The sequence below is a fragment of the Ornithorhynchus anatinus genome, chromosome 19 (assembly GCF_004115215.2).
Source record: "Ornithorhynchus anatinus isolate Pmale09 chromosome 19, mOrnAna1.pri.v4, whole genome shotgun sequence".
NCBI lineage: Eukaryota > Metazoa > Chordata > Mammalia > Monotremata > Ornithorhynchidae > Ornithorhynchus > Ornithorhynchus anatinus.
In genome coordinates this window covers 13,619,752-13,643,228 of record NC_041746.1, presented here as the reverse complement: position 1 = coordinate 13,643,228, position 23,477 = coordinate 13,619,752, and the positions used below count along the sequence as shown (strand labels likewise).

Sequence of the window (23,477 nt, the reverse complement as noted above, 5' to 3'; positions counted from 1 at the left end):
GTCCTCCCGCTCCATCAGGCCACTTCAGTCCCGGGGCCGACTCCAGGCACCCTGGTCTACGGCGAAGTGGTGAGAAACCTCCCGGGAAATTCTGACATCTGACATTCTTGAACTCTGGGCACAGCCTGATCCAGAGGGCACAGATCCTTAAAAGCAAATAGCTGCCAACACTGCATTTTTACCTGAGTCCTTGGTCTGTCTCTCCATAGTCATCAAGATAAGGAGGAGCATAAAAGCATCCTTTCGTTTTTCCAGCTAAAAACAGCACCTGACACTCTCGTACTCTGCAGCAAAACAAAAGGGGCATTTGGTCACCTCGGTGATACTGATTTGGTGGTTTCGATAAGGTCGCATATCCTCTTTTTCTATATTTCGGCCCAAGTTGAAACACCTTAAATTGGACTCATTAAGAGGTCTTGCCAGGGTAAGAAAGGGAAGGAAGAAGGAGGGAGTAGAATCCTAAGACAGATCAGAAGGCCACTTGAAGAAAAATGCATGGAAAATGTTTCAGCAGAAAAAAAAATTCACAAATCACCATTTGAAATTTATCTGACGTTTCACTGAATTAAAAAAATTTTATTTAAGATGTAAGAACCGGTAAATCTCAGCTTTGAACTGAGATATGGAAAGGCCCTCCCTTGCACACTCCAGATGAAGCCTAGATAGAATTCTACAATTTCTCGGAGGATCAATTCTTAAAGTTACAAGGGCGGATGGATATAAGTCATGATTAGGCCACCTGCTGAAGTTTTCAAGTTCTCTGAAAATCTTCTGGTTTATCTTTAATGATGGAAAATAAACCTCCTTTGAAGCTATTTTAGAAGATTCCCCTTTGCTTCCCACCCAATTTTGTCACTTTGAAAGGATAAAATTCACATAAAATCTACAAGTCACAAATTAACACTGAAGTAGAAATGGTCTTTTACAGGCAGCCTCTCAAAAACATCTTTAGCGCCAACCTACTGGTTGCGCATATGCATTTATTACCCAGAAGTCGGAAATCAGGGATATGAATCAGTGAATAAAGGCATTCCCGTGACTCTTACCTAAGAAAAATGCCCACCCCAGACCCGCAGGTGTAGGTGTGTGCAGTGCAGGCGCCGACATCATCACCTTCTAACTCTGTCTGACAACAGTAACTCTGGGAGCACAGCATGGTTCCACACACAAGGCACAGCGTTGGGGCTCGACTCTTATCACCTCCAGATTTTGGACACCTTAGCCAAGGAAAACAGAGTGAAGTTCATCATTGCAAAATTCTTCCACCCTTGCTTCACAGTTTGAGTCACTGACAAATGCCCGTTAACCTTGTGGAAAAATTCCAGTTAAACAAACATTTTGGATGATCCCGTTGGGTTCCCCTACTTGGAGGAAACAAGACTCCCTACTGTCAGCTCTGACAGGGGAATCTGTCTTTTCCATCCGTTTTTACCTGCTTCATCTCAGCCCCTGCTAAACAAGCCCCAAACTGTCCCTCGCTCTCAACAGTCTGGCAAGACCCATATGTTCATATTTATAAATTATATATGACAAATTATATTAATGTCAGACTCCCCCTCTAGACTGTAAGCTTGTTGTAGGCTGGGAACATGTCCATCTTCCTGGAACACCCTTCCCAACTTGGTTTTGCCTAACCGCATTCCTATTCTCCTTCAGATCTCTCCTCCTCCTGATCCTGCAATAAGCATTACATTCAACCGTCTTTCCCATCACTGCATCTCCAACAACCACCTCAGCATTCAGATACTTAGCTGTTTAGGTACTTGTGGTTATTATCGGCTAGTCTCTTAATCTCAACTATGGTATGTTTGGTCACGGTTGGTGCCTTAGAGGCAGGGATTACATTTTAAATTTCTTTTGTATATTCTCCAAAGCCTACAACAGCATTTTACACCCAGTAGGCATTCAACGAAATTCGGATGACACGGTGTGGAGGAGGGAAGTGTTGCTCCAGAACAAATCCACACGAGTGTGGTCAGTGACCACTTTAATTCCTCCAAGGACTCTCTAATCTCATGCAATTAGATATCCTGCTATCACTTGTCCTTTAAGTCCATTTGCACAAGTATCTGTGTTTGTCTTGTCCTCCCCATTAAATTCAAAACTGCTCTAGAGCAAAGAGAACATGTCTATTTTTCTGTTATCCTCCACAATTAATGAAATGGATAGATTAAAGTGCCTTGAAAAATACTCTGGAAAGAGCTTCTGAAAGTTAAGCGGTGATCACAGGCTGTCGATTTTATAATTTTATAACCAACTTTCATGTTGAGCTAAGATTTTCCAGGGATTCCAATGAGATATCGGATATTATAATCAATCGACAGTATCTGAGCACCCATGAAGTGCAGACGACTGCACTAAGCGCTTCAGAGAGTACAATAAAAATATGAAACATGGTTTCTGCCCTCATGGTGCCAATTGAATGGGGCAGACAGACAGACCCAAATGATTTAGAAGTACTGGAAAGAGGAGAAAGAACATTACAAAACTCACTGATAACAGGAGAAAGGCAAGACAAATAAAGTAGCATAAATCAAGATATACGCAAGAGGCAAAACATCATAATAATTGTTGTATTTGTTAAGGATAGTAATTGTTACAGACTTAGTATGTGCCAAGCACTGTACTAAGTGCTGGGATTGATTCAAAGTTGGGGACAGTTCCTGTCCCACATGGGGCTAGAGTCCAAGTATCAATCATATTTCAATCAATCATATTTATTGATTGCACTGTCAGTTTGCAGGGCACTGGATGAAGCATTTGGGAGAATACAATATAACCGACACATTTTCTGTCCACAACAAGCTTACAGTCTAGAGGGGGAGGCAGACATTAATATAAGTAAATTATATGTACATTAGTGCTGTGGGGAAGAACAGGTATCAAACCACTAAGAAGGAGGGAGAACAGGTATCAAAGCCCCATTTTACAGATGAGGAGGCTGAGGCAGAGAGAAGTGAAGTGACTCATCCAAAATCACAGAGCTGACAAAAGCAGGGCCAGGATTAGAGCCCAGTTCCTCTGACTCCTGAGCCCTGTCCACTAAACCACGCTGCTTCAATGTAAGTGTAGTTGTTTTTATAGTTTGAGATGGAAATAGGATCAAACTTACGAGAAATTAGACGCTTGATTAATGAGACTGCTGTAATCATCCGGAAGATCTATTAATTTGTTAGACTCTCTTGCATAGCTAGGACCAAAACAGAATCAGATGAACTAAAAATATAACCAATCTTAATTATGAACAGTTTCTAATTTCAGTTACTTGAAATCACTGCATTACAAAGTAGAATGCATTAGAAGTGCTCACGGAATTTAAAGTGCTCCAAAAAACAACTTCGGGGTTTCATGTTTCCATATAGTTCCCCATTTTACAGTTTAATGTCAAAATGCGAAGGGGTAAAAGAAAGGGAACTTGGACAGAGTGGCCGGGGCTTTTCAAATTGGAATCCTGGGACCTCCTTATCCATTCTACGAGACCACTACTCGCTCTTAATTTCACAGAAGATTAGATGGAATGACCAGAGACCAGAAGCAAAGATGCTTGGAATCAGTTAGCAAGGTGCTTTAATGCAATCAGCCAGCTACTTTGACTCCAATTGGGAAAGTACTATTTCTTCTGCTCGTTTTACCCAGCGCTACATCAGACCTGTCATATTAGGCAGAACTAAGAAAAAACACCCTGTACCATGCGGAGAGGATAATCCACCACCAGCTTTCATCTAAACAGTGAACAAATCATCTTTCTGCTAAGAATGAGATATAAGGGAATGGGCTAAATTTCAGCATGAAATATTTACATCATAGGTTGAAAAGAATATCCTGACTTAAAAAGATTGAGAATCACTGCCAGAGAAGTTGTAGCATGTATGCTACACTGTAATAGTTAATTATTTTTACAGTGCAGATGAACTGCAATCTGCTTGGAAAAAAAAAAGAGTTAAGTCCCATTTTAGCTAATTCACTGCAGCTTTATGGAAAATATGATTCCCCCATTCTTTTCAATTGGGGGCTTGCCAAATTGCATAAGGAAAACAAGCAGGAATAATGCATACATATATTCATACAAATATCAAACATATATTCAGACATACTATCTGGAGAGTCTGACTGCAGCTCTTCCAGTCAGACTAGATGACTGTGAAGTTCTTGTTAGTCCAATGATTTCTGTGAACTGTTCACAACTATCTTACCTCCAAAAGGGTGGTAGGTAATGGAGGATCTGAAGAGAGCGGAACAAAGTCTATTAAGACTTAGATATATAAGAAACCTTTGTTGATGCAGTTAAACCCAGAAAAGGATCAATTTTTAGAGATCTAATTAAATAAAATGTAATATCTTTGGTCATTTAACAAGTCTTCATATAATCTTATGAAGAAAGTACTATGCTGCAATCAATTCCGTAAGCACTCAGCTTTTATAATCAAATTGGCCATTTGCTCTCCCTGAACACTAAGTGGTATTATGTGTCAACGCTCATGGCAGACAAAACATCCATTTTCAAACTGCTATCTACTGACATGACGGTATTCGAAGTCAGATTAGGATGAACACAACTAAGTTTTTCCTGAGCAGATGACAATAAGCAACTTGAAATCTTAATCTCAGTCTCAATTTTCACAATTACTGAAACCAGGGTTTATTTCAAGGTCAAAAATCTGAAAACACTATTTGCAGTATATGTTCAACGAGGATAAATTTGGCTACAGAAATGAAGAATGAGGGGTGTTTACCGGGACCGTGACATGACAAAATTTAAGTGGTCAGCCAACTAGTCAATGATCTCTCCGGGAATTCAGGGAAAACTAAAGATGCAGGAGAAGTAGCTTCTTCAACTTTTTCCAAACTCTTGACTTACCTTATTGCTTGTCTTTCACCTTCCAGGTATCTTTTAACTTCATTGTTACTACACCAACTTCAGTGTGAAGAAAATAAAAAAAAAGGTACATTTTCATTTCAAAGAGGACAAATAATACAAAAAGATCATTCCTCCAACACTAAGCATATATTTTCTCCAGACCAAAGGGATTTTTCTAATACTGTTCTGAAGTCAAATTTCAAAACACAGCGCAGTAATTATAATTTTAATCTGCAACGATGAGTATATGGTGAATACATTGAAATTAAATGGAAAAAATACATTGTTATTACAGGTCACATCAAGTTATATTTAGAGGGGAAAAAAATCAGTTTTTCCACTACCTTTCAATTAATGGGTTCATTATTTTGCTGTTTTCTTGAAAAAGGCTAACGAGGTTGTTTGGCAGAGAGAGATAGCTACATAAATGTTCAAGCTGGTTTGCTCCACTTACTGAAAATGAAGAAAAAGAGAATATAAAAGTTCTAAATCCTAGAGAAGTCACAAATATCAAACAATATATTTTAAGTATCTTTTAAAATCACCTTTTAAAATGAATTAAAATAAAAAAGCATGTGGTAGACATAAAAAAAATACATACTACCAATGATTCATAAAAAAGAAGCAATTCATTCACCTAAAAAACCCCACACTTAGATCGTACAATTTTTATAGACAGGGATCACGTCTTCTACCTTATTATACTTCCCCAAGCACTTAGTGCAGTGCTTTAAATACAGTAGGTGCTCAAAAATATTACAACTGGTTATTTAATAAATTATATGAGGATAAAATTGAAGTGGATGATCAAATACCAGGTAGAAATTGAAGCTTTTGGCAGAAAGCACCTTCTCCATTTTGCAGAAAGAGGACCTTACTGTAGGCTCAAGATTAAAACACGATGTTTTACTGTAATTATGATTTGTAAGTATTCAAAAAGTTGGGATTATTTTTGGACTGTGTGCCTCCCTTTCTCTGAGGCGTGCGATGTGACTAAGATTTTCAGATGCACACTTTCGGAAATCAATTCTTGGGATTAGAGGAAAAGACAGAAAGGGACGCAGATCAAAGCAACATATTTAAATAAGCTTTTTTCATCATTACTGGAATTTCAGCTTATTACTCCATATATACTTCAAGTCTGACAACGATCCACAGAAGAGGGGACCTTCCTTTTCCAATGATTTCAGGTACACTCAACGCTGCCAGAACATGTGTTTTCACCATGTGTTTTGGCCGGAATATTGTCCTGGAAATAGGGAAAATTCCCTGACAAAGTGAGCTGTGATGCTGGAAAAAATGGTCTGTGGGTACATTGGACGGCATTGGACACAATGAGCACTTCAACCCGAGTTTTCATTAATATGGATTTTTGCATGAATTTAAGTTCTGCTTAGTACAGTGCTCTGCACACAGTAAGTGCTCAATAAATACCATCGCTTGATGGTACAGTAGGAAAAAATTGGATGCAACTGGCTAAATGAGCAACACAAATTTGAATATGCTATCATTTCAAATTACACTGAATTCCATAAAGGAAGAAAGCCATATACGTAAAAATATATTTACACAAAAGGAAACTTCACTTGTGGTAGGTGATAACCTCAAGACGAGTTTAAAGAATGAATTTAAATAATTCTACAAATCAGAAAGATAACAGAGTAAATCCTGCATATTCTCTAACATTTTCATCAATTTTCAAATGCACAAATCATTCTCATGGAGAAATGGAATAAATGTTTCAAGTGAATTGAATAATAACCTTGAATTTCAGATGGTGCAGGGACTCCATTTAAGTAATGAAAAAACAAGGCAGAACATCTCAGGAAAGGCATAATTCCAGCTTTTATACTCCTCCACAGATGCCAGGCTGAGGGAGTTTCTTTCAAGGCACTTAAACATAGAATGAACAATTATCCAAAAATGGGATGAGAAAAGATCATCTCAAAGAGAACAGAGTGAAAACAAAGTTGACTCAGCAGGGCGCTTTCAGCGATAGGTTAAAACTCATTGTTAAGTGGGGTTAGTCCTGGACAACACAGTTGGTGGACAGGCTTGGGGTTCTGAGGATAACATGTGGGCCCTTCTGTAGTTCCATTTTGGAATTCTGAAATCCAGGACTCTACAACAAAGTGGCTGGCAAGGGAAATGCATTTCTGAAATCTCAAACAATGAATACCTCCCAAAAGGCTTAGATGGTTTCTGAATAATCACAATAACCAAATTTGGTGTCAGTGTATTTGATCTTCCTATAAAATAGGAAGAGAGACACTTCCTCGGGGCATTAAGGGGATTGCTGTTTACATGAGTCTTGTGCTTTTGAATTCAAAAATGAAAGACCTCCCAAATGCAAATAGAATTACAACTTTAGTTTTAGCATCAGTGCAATTAGACTTCATGTAGTAAAATGGGGCCCGAGGGACACCAGAGATGACGGCATTACCTTCCTGTATACTGACTAAGTGTTTTGTACAGAGTCAAGGCTGCTAGTTCTTCTTCACCAGGAGGACTTTCTTGGTCCATGCCATTCTCTTCCAGAAAAAAAAAAGAAGGAAGAAGAAATTGGTTTCCTAGACAGTGCCCATTAACTGAAGGGAGCCAAACAAACCCGACTCTCATTTTTTATTCCTGCTAAGACACCAAGTGCATTTTCACCAAAAAATCATTTTAAAAATGAGGAATGTACTAATCACCCAGGCACAAATGCAGCATGAATTATGCGCGAGGTACTTAACACGAAGAGATCACTGCTGCCACTACACATTTTAGGACCAGCTTTAAAAAACTGGCCCTGGGTATAGAAAGCAGGGGTGGAGGTGAGCAGATTTAAGTGGCAGGGAGGCAAGGGGGCAGCTGGAGCTGCTGAGCTCCCATCTGGTCACTAATGTGACCTCTTGGAACCCTGATTACCATGCAAATTCCATTCCTAGCTTTCTCCCTTCCCCTCCTTTGGGCTAATTACCCCAGATTCCCAGGCTTTCCATTACTTCTCTGTCCACCCCTCTCACCCCCAGCTCCTCACAATATTCTTTGCCCCTTCCTTTCTTAACTTGTTCCCTCCCCCTCTGGCCTAGAGGATTTGGGTCTCGTTTAGAAATGAGCCCTTTCTTTCATTCAAGGATCCAGGAGGTGCAGAACTATACTCCTGGAGCAGGAGAGAGGAGTGAAGCTTCCTTGTACTTCTTCCCAATTCTTCAATATATGCTGGCACAAGGAAAATTGTTGCTCAGGGTTGGTTTTATTGCTTGGTTGAATAGCAGACCCCTGTGCAAGGTATTTTTCAGAAATAAACTACCTACTGCAACGTACCCATTACTCATACCCAACCGCTCTTTTGACAGTGTGATCTTTTTGTATCCGGAAAACTAAGAGTTCATAGACATAAACCAAAGAGAAGAAAGTGGAAGTTCCTACCTGTCCATGAGGTAAGTAAGATTTGTACAATATGTGCCATAGTGACAAGGTGGAAAATGTGTAGTTCTCCAGTGCCAAGGCTAATTCCTGAAAAATCCTGACACTGCAGAGCAGGGAAGGAGAGTTCTAAGCCTACCTGCAGGGCAGAAACATCATGAAAAATGAGAGGATTCATTTTCTTCCTTTTCGCTTTCCACCCGCATATTTCAATGTTCTACCCGCCGTAGAGCATAAAATTGTAGAGACCATCAGGTTTTCCTTGTTTTGTAAAGCATCTAGTGAAGGGACACCCACCGCCTCACCGTTAACTGCTCTGAAACGATGAGCTACAAAGATTGTCTATTTTCCTTGCTTTACAGCCAGCCCACTCCTTGAATTTCCACGTTAGCAAGTAAGCTCCTTACTCAAGGATATGAGCCAGGGACGCCGATGCAACGGAGTGACAACTGTCCCTCATTTCTATCCCCAAAGGCCAGTAGTAGGTAGAGGATGCACAGATTGGGGTTGGGTTAACCAGGGGGTGACAGGCTGGGGCCACTGCCTTTTGGAGAGGTGGAAGGACCGGTAATGCGTTCTCTTGACCCGATTCTGTTCTGGCTGCTTTTCCAGGACTAAATATTGCCAGTAGGGCCAAGGAGGGATGGGTATGCCTGGACGTTCAGATGGAACTTTGGTTTTGGGGGCCTACTCAGATGGCTCGCTCTAGATTCCCCTCCCCACAACCGTCACTTTAGCACTTCCTCATCACCCAGGCACATGAGTACTCCTAGCCTCCTGTCTGCTACCGACTAATACTTAAAGATCTTTAAACGTCACTGCTTCTGCCTATCTGTGATATATCCACTAAACTGGAAGCTCCTTGAGGGCAGGGATCATGTCTACCAACTCTCTTGTACTATCCTCTCCCCAGCACTTAGTACAGTTCTCCGCACACAGTGAGCACTCACTACCATCAACTGATGGATGATTTAGTGTCTGTCCCTTCTGTTAGATTGTAAAATCATTGAGGGCAGGGACTGGGTCTACTAATTCTGTTGTACTAGCCCAAGCACTTAGTATAGGGCTCTCTACACGTAGTGGACACTCAATAAATGCTACTGATTGACTGATCCCCCACTGCCCTGATCCACTATCGTCAAAATCAATGACAACAAAGCTAAACCACTGGGAGGACAGCAAATCTGAAATGCTATCCTTCACAAAGTGCTTAGTACAGGGTTTTCTATTCAGTAAGCGCTCAATAAATACGGCTGAATGAACAAAATTGCTGTTTAGACACAATATGCCATTCTGGCATAGATTAACCCATCCAGATTATAGACCCAAGTTATAGGAACTCACCAATAAATGAAACATATCAACATCAAGGATGCAGGGGACATTTCCATGTTTCACATTAGGCACCAAAGCTGGACATTAAGAACACAATTACATTGACATTTATTACATCATCTATAAACCAGATTTTTTTTTAAACTTTACATAATCTTAATTTTGAAGACCAAAATCCCAGGTTTTCTTACAGGAACATAGGAATTTATTATTGGCCAACTTATAGAGAACTAGCTTTGTTTTGCAACAGGTATCTGGTGTAATATTTGAGAGAAGTGTTTCTATTTACAGACTGTACAGATTACAAAAAATATATCACCAGTCTTGCAAATTGATATATTAGTCAATATTCCAAGGAGCCAAGTACATTAAAATTTACCTGCTAACAACAAACGAAAATGTTCTTGTACCACTGAAAATGAGGCAACAGTCCAATGGGCAGCGGCAAATCTTGTTAATGACTTAAGGCAGTCATCCTGAAATGCAGAAGAGGGGAAATATGATGATTAAGATAAATGTTGAAGGAATACCTGTATGGTAAGCTTAGCCTGAACTTGAAATGTGTTGTGGAAAAAGGCACAATCCTCATAAAGAGAACCAGATTTCAAAGTAAAAGGAAAGGTGAGTTGCAGGCCAGAAAAAAACCAAATCAGTTGCAACTCAAGTGAGGAAGGTAGTCCCCGTCCTTTAGGGAATATGGTTTGATGTTGGACTGAGAACCGGTGTGCAAAATCTGGCGATTTTCGCCACTCATGCTCTCTTGCCCTTGCTAACTGTGTTCCCCTTGGGGCAGGGTACAAGGAGCAAGTAAGCACGCAGGGGTACAACACATCCCAAACGGAAACCAAAGGTTTTGAGTATTTTTCCTCACAGGACCCAATTAGGCCGAGGAGACCACAGGACAGTGCTGATGCTGTGCCACTCTGCCTCAGCCAGCAGGCAGTCATTAAGGTAGTGACCTCGGCAGCGGTTGGGGTCATCTTCACCGTCCACATCACCCAGCTATTTTCAGGATTCTTGCTGAACGCCCTGACCGGTTTCTCAGGCAGAGATTTCACCACTTCTGGTGTAGTCTCAGGAGGCAGACATTCCCCTACTTCTCGTTGCTCTACCCCCACCCCCTCAACAAAAATGAGGTGAGGGTCAGACTTTTGTAGTTAGGAGGCAGCAAATACTGCTTAAATAATCTAGAAAGGAGCACAAAATAAGTCACCAGAAGTAGGGCTTCAAGTCACACAAGTCTAACTTCTATGCAGAGTCCATAAAAGGGTGGAATCCTATACTAAGCACTCTCACAGAAAATGGGAGATGAGTCATAAGGAACTGCATAATATTTACAGCAACTCCTGGGTTAAAGAGAAAGACGAGCAGACCCCCTCCTCCACCCTGCTAAATCAAGACCATTACTAAAAATCGTACCTGTCGGCACGGCAAATGACCAAATAATGGTTTTTCTTCATCAGTTAAAATTCTCTCTGTGGGAAGCAAAGCAATAGTAAATTAACACACAAAGCAGGCTTGAAAAGACATTTTTCAAATGGGTGCTGGATATCTCCACTTTGCCCAGGGCCAAGATGAAAAGTTTTCTCCTTTCTCTTGGATAATTTTCAACTTGAAATTATATCCGACCAACGTAAGCTATTGCCACAGTCACTTAATCAAGACCTCACGGGAGGCCATGTGACCTAATGGAAAGAGTATGGGGTCTAGGGATCAGAGGGCCTGGATTCTAATCCCGGCTCGGCCATTTAGCTGCTGTGTGACCTTGGGCAAATCACTTAACTTCTCTGTGCCTGTTCCCTCATTTGCAGAATGGAATCCAATACCTGTTCTCTCTCCTGATTAAACTGTGAGCCCCACGTGGGACTTGATTATCTTCTATCCACCCCAGCATTTAGTACAGTGTTTGGCACATAGTGGTTAACAAATGTCTCATTTATTACTACTGTCATTTTTATTATTTGCTCTCTGCCCAATAACCATTTGGATTTATTCTGGGTATGGTTACCGGGTGGTTCTTTCTAAAATGATTCTATTTCACAAATAAATGAAAACCAAATATTATTTGTGGAACTGAAAGCTTAGGAGACAGAAAGTGTCAACTGCTTACCGATGGTCTGAATTGTGTATGCACAGCTGCCCCAACACATTATGGGTACACGAGGATCTTCCTCATTAGGATGAACTTTCAGGCCCACCTTGTATGTTGCTGTTCCAAAGGTTGTCAGCATCTCTTTAATGCTTTCAGAATAAGGGTTCCTAAGGCAGAACAGGGAAAAGTCCATTTATATCTAGCTTTCTGTTACATCAGAGACAGAGCTTATTACATCAGTTTATGAAGTCACTGTTTGTTATAGATTTCTCTTGGGTCTCTGACTTCCACAACATATCTTCTGTTGGTCGGGCCAATATGTACAGATTTTACTTTCTATTCCAACTAAGGACGAGGTACAGCAACCTAATGGTCACACCTCAAATCAGATGAAGCAGCGCGGCTTAGTGGAAATGGCATGGGCTTGGGAACTAGAGGACGTGGCTTCTAATCCCAGCTCCGTCACTTGTCTGCTGTGTGGCCTTGGGCAAATCATTTTACTTCTCTATGCCTCAGTTACCTCATCTGTAAAATGGGGATTAAGACAGGGCGCCGCACATGGGACAATCTGATTACCTTGTAACTACTCCAGTGCTTAGAACAGTGTTTGGCACATAGTAAGCGCTCAACAAATACATGAGAGCAGCAGAGCAGGACTCAAAACTCTATACAGAGCAAATACTTAAATAACCGATTAGCTGATTCAGTGGAAAGAAAGGAAATAAAGGCCTGCAGAAGATGAAAATATGGTATGGTCCTTAGTCCAGTGTACTCACTCATCCTGGATATCAACTCGATATAATCCTATAGCTAAACTAGGACAGGTTAAAAATCCGCAAGATGATATACTTACTTTGGTCGAAAGTCAGGCCTAAACCCTTCAGGGGGTTGCAGTTCCTCCTTATTTTCTGAATTGTCAGATGAGGTGCTATCTACGGAATGAATACGTTATGTTTATGTATAACATCTACACCATGAGACTGATGGTGCCTTTTTCTTTTTTTTTTTTTTAACTCTTACATGCATACTTCATTTCAAGAGAGCTCAGAAAGGCAGATCTAAGAGAGAGGGGGAGAAAATGAACTTCTCCTTACCCCTGAACAAGTCAAGTACACATTAGGTTAGGAGGCAACAGATGACCAAAGAACTACCTGGGCAACCAGCTGCATGAAGCAAGGTTAAGAAGAGGTCTTCTTTCCATCCGCTGGCAGCAAAGCGAAGGGCAGGGGGGCAGACAGAAGAAGAGAGGTGGCCAGGCTTCTCTTCCCTCCGATGTTGGGAAGAGGAGGTGGAGCTGCCTTGCTACCCATCTCCTTGACTTTTAATAAGCTGACATCCCAGCTCTGCCACTTGTCAGCTGTGTGACTGTGGGCAAGTCACTTAACTTCTCTGTGCCTCAGTTACCTCATCTGGAAAATGGGGATTAACTGTGAGCCTCACGTGGGACAACCTGATTACCCTGTATCTACCCCAGCACTCAGAACAGTGCTTGGCACATAGTAAGCGCTTAACAAATGCCACCATTATTATTATTATCAAGTCCCACTAGCCAAGTGGTCTCTTATAAGCAGCCCACCTCATGGAAAGAATACAATTCTGGGAGTCGGAGGACCCGGATTCTCGTCCTGGCTTTACTACTTGCTTGCTTTGTGACCTCGGGCAAGTCACTTTAATTTATCTGGGTCTCAATTTCCTCATCTGAGAAATGGGGATATAATACCTGCTCTCCATTCCTACCATGTGGGCTGGGACTGTGTCCAACCTGATTGTTTCTACTCCAGTGCTTAGGACAATGCTTGACCCTTATTAAGTGCTTAAATACTCTAATAATAATTATTGAAAAATTCCATTTTGACCTGACTTTGGCAACCAGGTTTATTCACTGGGCCTCTAAAAGCAACAGTGATACTAAACAGCATTTATTGAGCACCTGGCTAGGTCCAATGCAGTGTCCAAAGTGCTTGGGAAATACAAAACAAGCAAGTGACACATTCCTTGCCCATAAGGGTCTTACAATGCAAAGCTGATTTAAATATTAATAATTGTAATTGTGGTATTTGTTAATACTGCTCTAACTGCTGGGATAGATACAAAGTTATCAGTTTGGACACAGTCCCTGACCCACTTTTTTAACAGATGAGGAAACTGAAGCACAGAGAAGTTAAGTGTCTTGCCCAAAGTCACACAGGAGATGTGACAGAGCCAGAATTAGAACCCAGGTCCTCTGACTCCCAGGTCCATGCCTTTTCCGTTAGTTTATGCTGCTTTTCTGAAATAAGTTTTACCCAAAGTTTTCTTCTCAGTATGTTTTCCTCATACTTAGGAGGGAGTATTCAAGATCTTTGATGGTAGCGCCTCAAAGCCAACTCTGATACACCCAATTAATCAAGGAAAAACAAAAAACATAACACCAGGTCCAGTTACCCCTTTGAGGTCTTCAAGAAAACCTTCCTATGTGCAAAACAGAATTTTATAAATACCACACTAAAGTACAGCCCACATTTTGATTGGTCTGAATTTTTAATTCACTTCACAAATGACACATTATAAAAGAGAATAAAATTTATTTTTTATGGTATTTGTCAAGCGCTTATTATTTGTCAAGGACTGACAGTTTTGCTCTGGATTCAAAGAAATTACCAAGGTTGGAAAAGTTTCAGGCTCAAATACCTAAATTTCAGTGTAGTTCCTTGAAAAGCATACATTATTGCGATTTTAAACTTTGACAAAAAAAAAAAATTAGATCTCAAAACTTACTAGAAGCATTGTCTTCCCTCTGAAGAACTTCTATTGCATTTATTTGTTGAGAGACTACTCTGATCCACTGAGCTAGGTTTGGCTGGTCTGAAAAATCTAGCCTGCCAAGAAAAGTTACACGCAATATTTACAATTGAGTAGCAATAGGCACTGTACTAAATAATTTAATGATATGTGATCCTGATATTTTTCATTAACATATCTATTCCATTCATTTAAATAAACAGTTTCACTAAGCATTTTGGATAGGATGCTATGGCAGAATTGGGGAAGGCTTTTCCAACGACTTTCTGGATACAACATGATGCACTTTCAGAAGAGGTTGTGTATATGCATGTTTCATTAGACTTTGGGGTGAGCAATATAATGTGAGTCTTCTTCAGCATGGGTTCATCACAAATAAAACCTTGGTGTTTTAGGAGAACTATCACAAACTAAAATTACATGCGAGTCAGTATATGAGTACGGTGCAAAAGTTAAGAAAAACTGTACTTGTTCTACTCTGTAGAAGGAGTTAAATTAGTTAATATTACCTATCAGAAAAATATAGCATGTTTATTGAATTTCTATTTCTTAAATCTTGAAATTGCAAGTTATTAGTTACTGAAATATATGCTAATAAAAGATAGCTCTGATTCTTGCAGGTGACGCAGCAGCTCTAGTTTACAACTGTTCTTGATAATATGTCATTTAACTCTCTCTGTCACTTAACAAGCCCCAGTCTCGTTCTTGATATAGAGTGAACAATATATCACCTTGCTACCTTACAAAACGTTTTCTATATGCTAGAGGCAGAGTGGTAAACTAATTCAACAGAGTAGTAAAATAATTCAAAGAATAGACAAAAGGGAAAGATGTATAAATTACATGTTTTGTAACGACTTCATCCTGAAATGCTGTAAATCACCATTCTGGACAGGGCAGCATATCAAATTCCTCACATATTCCACTGATTTATACTGATCTGCCAGAGTGTTAAATCACATTTTTATCCCATTAAGGCTAGTTAGCTTAAGGCACTAAAAGCAACTTGATATCTGGGATCAGAATTTAACAAACCTACCACACCTTACTGAATCCTGAGCAAAAAGGTTATCTACAGACTAAAATAATAGCATTCATTTACAATTTGCACCACTTTCTGGAGCCTTTTACTCTTAAAATAACGTTTGCCAGAACAGTCAGTAGTTTGCCCAGGTAGGCCTTTAGCAACTTAAAGGACATGTGGAAAACTTGAAGGAAAGAAGGAAGTGTAAATGATTTGAGGTTGGAGTATAGGCTCTATAAGGAACGGGTAAAGAAATTGTAGCTATCTGGCTTAGAATAGGGACTTTCAGTTTACAAATATTTTAAAAAATATGAAGGGCACAATCCAAAAAGCAGCAAGTAACTATTGTCCTCTTTTTAGTTGATATGGAAAACACTGCACATGACTGCTCCAAAGAAAAATAAAAATAGATGCAAGTAACTTGAAAAAATAAATTTGACATACGTTAGGTAACTGTGGGGTTCTAATTTTCATGGTTAGGGTTAACCAAACTACATAGTGTGCAAACTAAGATTTTAGACTAACTTTGACAAAGAGTTTCACATTATTAAAAGGATTGGTGATCCAAGGCTTGCCTACCTGTTGAATACACGCCGTGGAGGAAGCAGTAGAGGAATAACAGTATTGCTTAAACATTCACATAAGGGGCAAAGGAATTCACCGTTTTCTACATCATAGCTTGTGTGCACTCGTAATCTTTGCTGTCTTCGCTGTTCCTTGGCTTGTACCGCGTCAAAATATCTGTAAAGTAGTAGGATATTTAATGTCAGCATCATTAAGTGATAGATTCACACTTTTTAAACCTATCGTTATATAGCTTCAGTAGAAGTCCACATGTAACTAATTACCTGGAATGGAGACAATCTTTAAAAGAACAAAGGCCTCACCCTATTTTCTATAATGACATAATAGCAGAGAGCAATATTAAAAGTCAAGACTTCATTATCTTTACAGATTTAATTCAAAATCTATAAGGAAATATTATATAAAGGTACATTCCACATCTTGTGATGAGGTATACTTAATCTTTGTTTTTCATACTGATTTTTAAAATGTCAAATTCTTTAGGATTTAAAAGTCAAATTTTTCAATGTTAAAACTCCACATTAGCAACAAGTGAATTTTTTTTAAAAAATCACTTGATGTTTATGTGGAGTTTTAACACTATACTGAATTAAGAAGAGCTAACCAGGGACATGACAATGCCTTTAGCCAGATCATCACACATGCTAAACTGTGCCTAGAGTTTTCTTGGTATAGTCATAGAGGAATTCTCACTGGGATCATTTTCCAGACTGTACACTTCATTCACCCAGTATGATGCCCCTCAAGCTATTCCACATACGAAAATAGACAATTTCTCATTCCCCCTTTACCTTCTTCTATGGTCTATGTTTCTAATTTCTTATTAAGAACAGTCAGGAATAACCTAAATGGCTCAAAAAGCCTCTTAATTATCCTGTATATCATTAAACAACATTTTGCAACATTTTTTTCAGCTAACCATTATCTAACCTTACAGTTCAATAAATATCAATCATATTTATTGAGCGCTTATTGTGTGCCAGGCACTATAGTAAGCGCTTTGGAGAGTACAACACAACAATATTACAGACATTCCCTGCCCACAACTAACTTACAGTCTTGTAAGGAGCCAGGTCATTAGGGGCAAGGGATTGGGGAGTCTGCAGTCTTCCGTTGAACTTAAATCTTTTCAGAACTGACATTACCATTTGCATGCTGGCCCAATAAACCAGCTCCAAACACCTTGTAAGGAGCCAGGTCATTAGGGGCAAGGGATTGGGGAGTCTGCAGTCTTCCGTTGAACTTAAATCTTTTCAGAACTGACATTACCATTTGCATGCTGGCCCAATAAACCAGCTCCAAACACAAAACCAGCTCTAACCCTGGAAAATCCCAAAGCAGCCTTACTAGCCATAGAAATAACCAGTTGCTTAACCTTTCCTTTCTCCAGGGTGACTGATTGAGTGGTGAGCTGGGGTCCAGCAAAGGCGGTCCAGAACTGACTCTTATCTGGTCTCTTTCCCAGTGCTGTTGCTGCCTGGGGCACTTTCAAAAAACTCTGCACTAGCCTGGGATACAATGCAGGACAGCTTGTCCCAATACAGGCTGCAGGAGAAAGTAATCCCCTGGCTAAGAATCATCCTGTTCCCTCCCCCGCCCCATTCCCCTGAGCGGGTTCCTCTCCAAAATCCCCAATCTTGCCTACTGAGCTGTTTGTCTACCTCCGATCCTGATCCTTTCAGGAGAGGGAGCAAAAGGTGGCTTATTTTTAATACTGAACTGAGCTCATTTCTAGTTCATTAACTTTTAAAAAAATAACACCACATTTCTTTAGTTCACCATAAAGCCTGTCAATTTTAAATATTATTGCTTGGCAATTATAGGGGTCTATCAAACCTTGTCTCAGTTACGTCATCTGTAAAATGGGGATTAAATTCAACTTCCTCCTATTTAGACTGTGAACCTCACGTGGGCCAGGGACTGTGTTGATGCTGATGATCTTGAAGCTGTCCCACAGCTCAGTATAGTGGTCAGCACACAGTAAGACCTGAACAAGTACCATCCAAAACAAACCAGTGATTACCTTTGCCAACAATGGGCATGCATTATGTGCCCACAGCTTCCAGTATGTGTTCCACATGATAAATCAGGATGCATAAATAATGGATCATATTTTTCTGCAGAACAAAAAAAATAAATGTAACATTCTACATTGTTTCTTCAAACTCTAACACCCTGAACTGGCTAGATGGATGATTTATTAAACCCTTTTATCACTCATTCGAGATGCCAGGGATTATGTCCACTTCATAACCAAAGTCCCTAATTATTATTTAGAAGACAAAATTTAACAAAAAGTTCCTTAGCCTGTGAATCAGCAGAGTGCCTGAGTATCACCCCTCTATCTGGTGTATTATCCATTTTTCTGAGACAAATGATTTGTATTAACATAATTTTGAAGGCAAAATGCTTTGTAAAAGAAGCCTGCTATACAAATAGCTGTGACTACCAAAAATTTTACCCATCCAAACCTCTATCCAGAACTCTACAGGAAGGTTCTTTATTCTTTACTCTGCACTTATTAAATAAACTGTTAGCTACTTTGATTAAGCAAGTGAATTTGCAAGAATGAAGTTAACCTACTGGGTCATAAATACCGCAGCAGCACAGACAAAAAGAAAGGAACAGAGAGCTTTATTTTTTGGGAGATGGTAAGGATCTCCTCTTAATTTACCTGGATCCTGAATAACTTTGTTTCTGTTTTTGGACAATACAGTTGATCGCTGAACAAATGCTGCTAAAACCATAGCCCTGTTGTCCACCTTAACCTCTTGCTCTTCTTGACACAAAATACAGGTAGCAACCTGCCTTTGCTCGGTGATCCGCGTTTGCTCTGGGCCCAAGGCTATTAGTGTTGTATCTGAAACCATGGGACTGAAATCAAATGAAACTTATGAGTATGTGACATTCCATTTCAGTGAGCATTCTTTCAAAATCTCAATATTTATAGTACTAATGCAGAAATAGTAGCAGAAATGGTATTTACAAAGTGCCCAATAGGGCCAGTGAATGGTAATGAGAAGCAGCGTGGCGTAGTGGAAAGAGCACGGGCTTTGGAGTCAGGGCTCATGAGTTCGAATCCCAGCTCTGCCACTTGTCAGCTGTGTGACTGTGGGCAAGTCACTTCACTTCTCTGTGCCTCAGTTCCCTCATCTGTAAAATGGGGATTAAGACTGTGAGCCCCACGTGGTACAACCTGATTCCCCTGTGTTTACCCCAGCACTTAGAACAGTGCTCTGCACATAGTAAGCGCTTAACAAATACCAACATTATTATTATTATTAATAAGTACTAGGAAAAGTATAACAGATATACGAGACATATTCCCTGCCAACAAGGAGCTTATGATCTAATTGGGGAGAGAGATGTAGAAATCTTTACCTATTGAGCAATCAAGATAAGTAGTAGACTGTACAACTGATTTTGCTTATAGTACACCAGTGCTGCTGAAGGTGGGCATAGAGGTTACAGCAGGAACAGAATGCGTCAGGGTGAATGTTTAGGTTTGGGCTTCCCCTCTCCCCTCTCTTAAATTCACCACCAAAGAGACAAAAGGATGGAAAACTTCTGGCATTCTTGGAGCAAGCATATTAGGAGCTTCCTAAACAACCCACAATCATGTTCTGAGTTCCATCTCAAAGCTGCACCAGACTCATTTTTCATAATAAGAGAAACACTGGGGCTTAGTGGATAGAGCATGGACCGGGGAGTTACAACGACCTGAGTTCTAATCCTGGCTCTGCCACTTGTCTGCTGTGTGACCTAGTTCAAGTCGCTTAATTTCGCTGTGACTCAGTTACCTCATATGTAAAATGGGGATTAAGACTCTGAGCCCCCTGTGGGACATGGACTGTGTCCAACCTTTCTAGCTTGTATCTGCCCCAGGGTTTATTACAGTGCCTGGCACACAATAAGTGCTTTAAAAATACCATAAACACAAAAAAACCAATTCTTCCCCGGTGGGGCTGGGCCCAATGCCCCCATAAGTAGCCAACTAAACAATTTAATTCAGTCTGAGGGTCAGATTTGGTTTGGCTGTGAGCCAGAGTGTCTTCCAACCGGAATTGTATCCAATTTATATCCTACCTGAATATTCCCAAGCCCCTAACACAGGGCTACAAAGAAAGTAGGGGCTCAGCATTATTCAGTGGAATCTGGGGTAGTTTCATTACCTGTTGTCAAGGACGGAAGAGGTCGAAGCATCTAATTCTAATGTCTGCTGGAACAGTTCTTTGTTTTCATCAATAAAGTGTCGCTGCATTTCAGACATCTGAGCCATGATTTTCTCTCTCCGAAGTCTGGCAATCTCAGCTTTTCTTTTCCTTTCAGCTTTGTCTTTATCACGGGTGCTCTAAAATTGAACCTCAATTAGACACTTGAGAAGAGTAATGCTTAATGCTATATTTTCACATTACGCTAGAAAAACCTGCATAAATGCCCCTAATGCTTAATGCTATATTTTCACATTACACTAGAAAAACCTGCATGAATGCCCCCAAATGAAAGACTGTAAACTACAAAAGCAGCAACTGTTTAAGTGAATTAATTAATAGTCCAAAGACAAGCAATAACTGATTACTAATCTTGTGGCATTCAAAAAGATAGATCAATTCTATTGAATTCAAAATCAAGTGGGAATAGAATTGCCTCATTTGTTTAGGAAACTCACTGCAGTTCATTAGGTACATCTGTATTTGTTATGATTCAGTACCTCCTCCATTATAGTTCCTTCTGCCTCAGCCACAGGGCTGCTGGAAGAACTCTCTCTTATCTTCTTAATGACGTTAAAAGTCTGCAAAAAGGGAGAACTGGTTACAATGGGGCAAAATGTTAACTAATAAAATGTGAAGGCACAAAATTAACCAGCTCAGTTTTATACATAGTAAAGATTTTACAGGAAAAAAAAATTCTAGAAATGGCTAGGCTCATTTTACCTTCAATATCCATCGGATCATATCCTTGTGGACTTCAAGGTAGGGAGCATTTTGCAGAGTCTCCAGCATGGCAAGTATGCTAGGAGAATTATTTGGTGCCTCACCAGGTCCTAATGCAAATTAAAGACAAGATGCAAGATTACAAGATGGTCTGGATGACATATACCTCATGCTTGACATGTTACTTGACTGCAACCCGATTAATAAATTGAAAATTTAGCCCTTCTCAAGAGTGATACCGGCCTATTAGTATATACAGCACAATATGCTATTTTGAGATCAGCAATGGGAATGTTGTTCAAACATTTTCCTCCTCCTGGTTGTCATTTACCTGCTGCCATCTGCAAGATCATTGCTTTGTTAGGTTGGGAAACCTACGTCACCATACCGCAGGGCAGAGGCAGGGAAGGATGCCAGGGTGTCAAACTGGGAAGCCTCAGTCTGGGATGGGCTGCTACACCGGGCCCTGAGGGTGAGGTCGAGGGCCTTCCCCTTCCGCGCTCTCCTGGCCTTCGTTCCCTCCGTGACTATCCCTCCCCAGTGAAGGGGTTGTTGTCCCAGGGGTCTGAGAGCATAACGTACATTCACTGGCTTGGTTACTCCCTTTCTTTCCAAGCTTCCTTCCCTGCCAGCCTACCTGTGCTCAGGAGATGTTGTAAAATGCATCTGTCCCCTTGGAGTTTGGACCCAAATGGGTACAGTTGGGTAGAAAATTCTACTCTGGTGATTCAAGACACTACAGTTTACTGCCACAGTTTCAGTGAATTGTAGCATTTGTTAAGCATTACTTATTTGTCATGCACTGTACTAAGCACTGGGGTAGATACAAGGCAGTCAGGTCAGACAGTTCCTCTTCCACCCAAGGCTCACATTCTAAAATCTTACTCAATTTTGCCGATTTTTATTAACATCCACACTAATTTAGAAAGTGAATTCTTGAACTTTTATTTTCATTTTTCCTAGGAAATCAGCTTACAGTTATCCTGCATATTAATACAAGTCAAATTATGTTTGGCAATAAGCAAATAGTGACTATTAAGGAATCCAATATGAAAGCAACACATCTATAATTGAAAAAGGTTATTTAAAGGAGGGGACAAATATTTACAACTTGAATTATTTTACTGAGCAAAAGGTACACATCTGAAGCATGTTGGAACGTTAGACATACTTGAGATTTTCTGAGTGAAGGTAAATGTTACTACATGCTCTTCGTTGACATTCTCTAACTGTTGCTTTTCTTCTTGGAGTGCCATTCCAATCAAATGCAACACCTAATGCAAAATAATCAGTTTTCCATCTCTTAGTAAGTTGATTGTTAGCATTCACAGGTTTTTCACTTGCAGTTTTGTTTTTATGCAATCACCCCCACCCCTCGGTTGTATAAACTCAAACCAGAAGCAGAGTCCCTCAATTTTTGTGATTTTCCTTTGCAGAAATATTTGTTTCTCATTATTTTTCTGCTGTAGCAGCCTCCCAACACTGCTTGAGTTGATCACAAAATGACTTCAACCCACATATCTCTGTTCAAGATACTCGCTTTGCTGAAATTCTGTGCCTGCACACGATCCCGCTCAACATTAGGTCAAAATAACATTAGTTTTGTCCAAAATTAATCTTGCCCACGTTACTGAAACAACAACTAATGGTGTGGGTATCCAACCCACTCTTTCTCAACTGACTTTGATGATTTGTGGTTTCGGTGGAACATAACCCTTATAGGCACAGAGGGGTGACTGAAAGTAAGGCCAACATTTTTACAGAGAGTAAAAACAAGAGCTCCCTTGTTGAGCCACTGCACAAATTCAAGGACACGGACTAAATTATAAATGCCATGAAATCCTTTTTTGTTCTCCTAACATAGGAAATGGACGCAAACAGGACTGCGTGAAAAGAGTAAAAGAAACTGTTTACAAGTATTCAGAAATCAATGGGATCGTCAGAATTACATTTTTTCTCCAGAAATGAAAACAACAAAATCCACACCAATTAAGAGAAATATACAAAGATTAATGTGTGGTCAGAATACACTAAAGATGCAACAGAGACATGTTCATAAAAATTCATGAGGACTTTCATTCAATATTTCTACACTTTGCACCACACTACTATTATGCAATCGGTGAGTCAGCCGACATTTATCAAGCAACCAATAACTGCTGAACACTAAACTGGAGGTCTTAACCTTTTCATCTTTTTACCTCCAGCAATCTTAGGGTCATTGGACTGGAATATTTCTTAAGATTAGGTGTAGCGTACTCCCCATTTAGTCTAACTTCTTCAGAAGGGCAACCTTGGGGTGCCTTTGTTTATAAATCTGAAAGGATTCAGCTTAAAGTGGTTCCTGAGAGGTGAGTGGCTCAGGATTGAAGGGAGTTAGGGGTTCCCCCTGGAGAACTGCTCTAGGTTATGGGCTTTAAGTGGATTTCTAGACAATGACTTTAGGTAACTCAGCAT

The 23,477-nt window shown here is 40.1% G+C and overlaps 1 protein-coding gene across 2 annotated transcripts in view; it reads right to left on the bottom strand.

Annotated features, from left to right (window-relative positions):
• UBR2 (ubiquitin protein ligase E3 component n-recognin 2) overlaps positions 1–23,477 on the bottom strand; it is a 77,164-nt gene that overhangs the window by 3,348 nt on the left and 50,339 nt on the right. For both annotated transcript variants that reach the window (XM_007672322.4, XM_007672323.4), the window contains exons 26-46: positions 22,192–22,294; positions 21,021–21,130; positions 20,798–20,878; positions 20,259–20,437; positions 18,761–18,960; positions 18,110–18,203; positions 16,081–16,242; positions 14,454–14,554; positions 12,550–12,628; positions 11,715–11,863; positions 11,024–11,079; positions 9,984–10,080; positions 9,614–9,681; positions 8,273–8,408; positions 7,302–7,389; positions 6,621–6,751; positions 5,203–5,311; positions 4,859–4,915; positions 3,113–3,190; positions 1,047–1,217; positions 183–284 (exon numbers count right to left, since the gene is read on the bottom strand). In XM_007672322.4, coding sequence (XP_007670512.2) covers positions 183–284; positions 1,047–1,217; positions 3,113–3,190; positions 4,859–4,915; positions 5,203–5,311; positions 6,621–6,751; positions 7,302–7,389; positions 8,273–8,408; positions 9,614–9,681; positions 9,984–10,080; positions 11,024–11,079; positions 11,715–11,863; positions 12,550–12,628; positions 14,454–14,554; positions 16,081–16,242; positions 18,110–18,203; positions 18,761–18,960; positions 20,259–20,437; positions 20,798–20,878; positions 21,021–21,130; positions 22,192–22,294 — 2,351 coding nt within the window. The remainder of the gene's footprint in view (positions 1–182; positions 285–1,046; positions 1,218–3,112; positions 3,191–4,858; positions 4,916–5,202; positions 5,312–6,620; positions 6,752–7,301; positions 7,390–8,272; positions 8,409–9,613; positions 9,682–9,983; positions 10,081–11,023; positions 11,080–11,714; positions 11,864–12,549; positions 12,629–14,453; positions 14,555–16,080; positions 16,243–18,109; positions 18,204–18,760; positions 18,961–20,258; positions 20,438–20,797; positions 20,879–21,020; positions 21,131–22,191; positions 22,295–23,477) is intronic.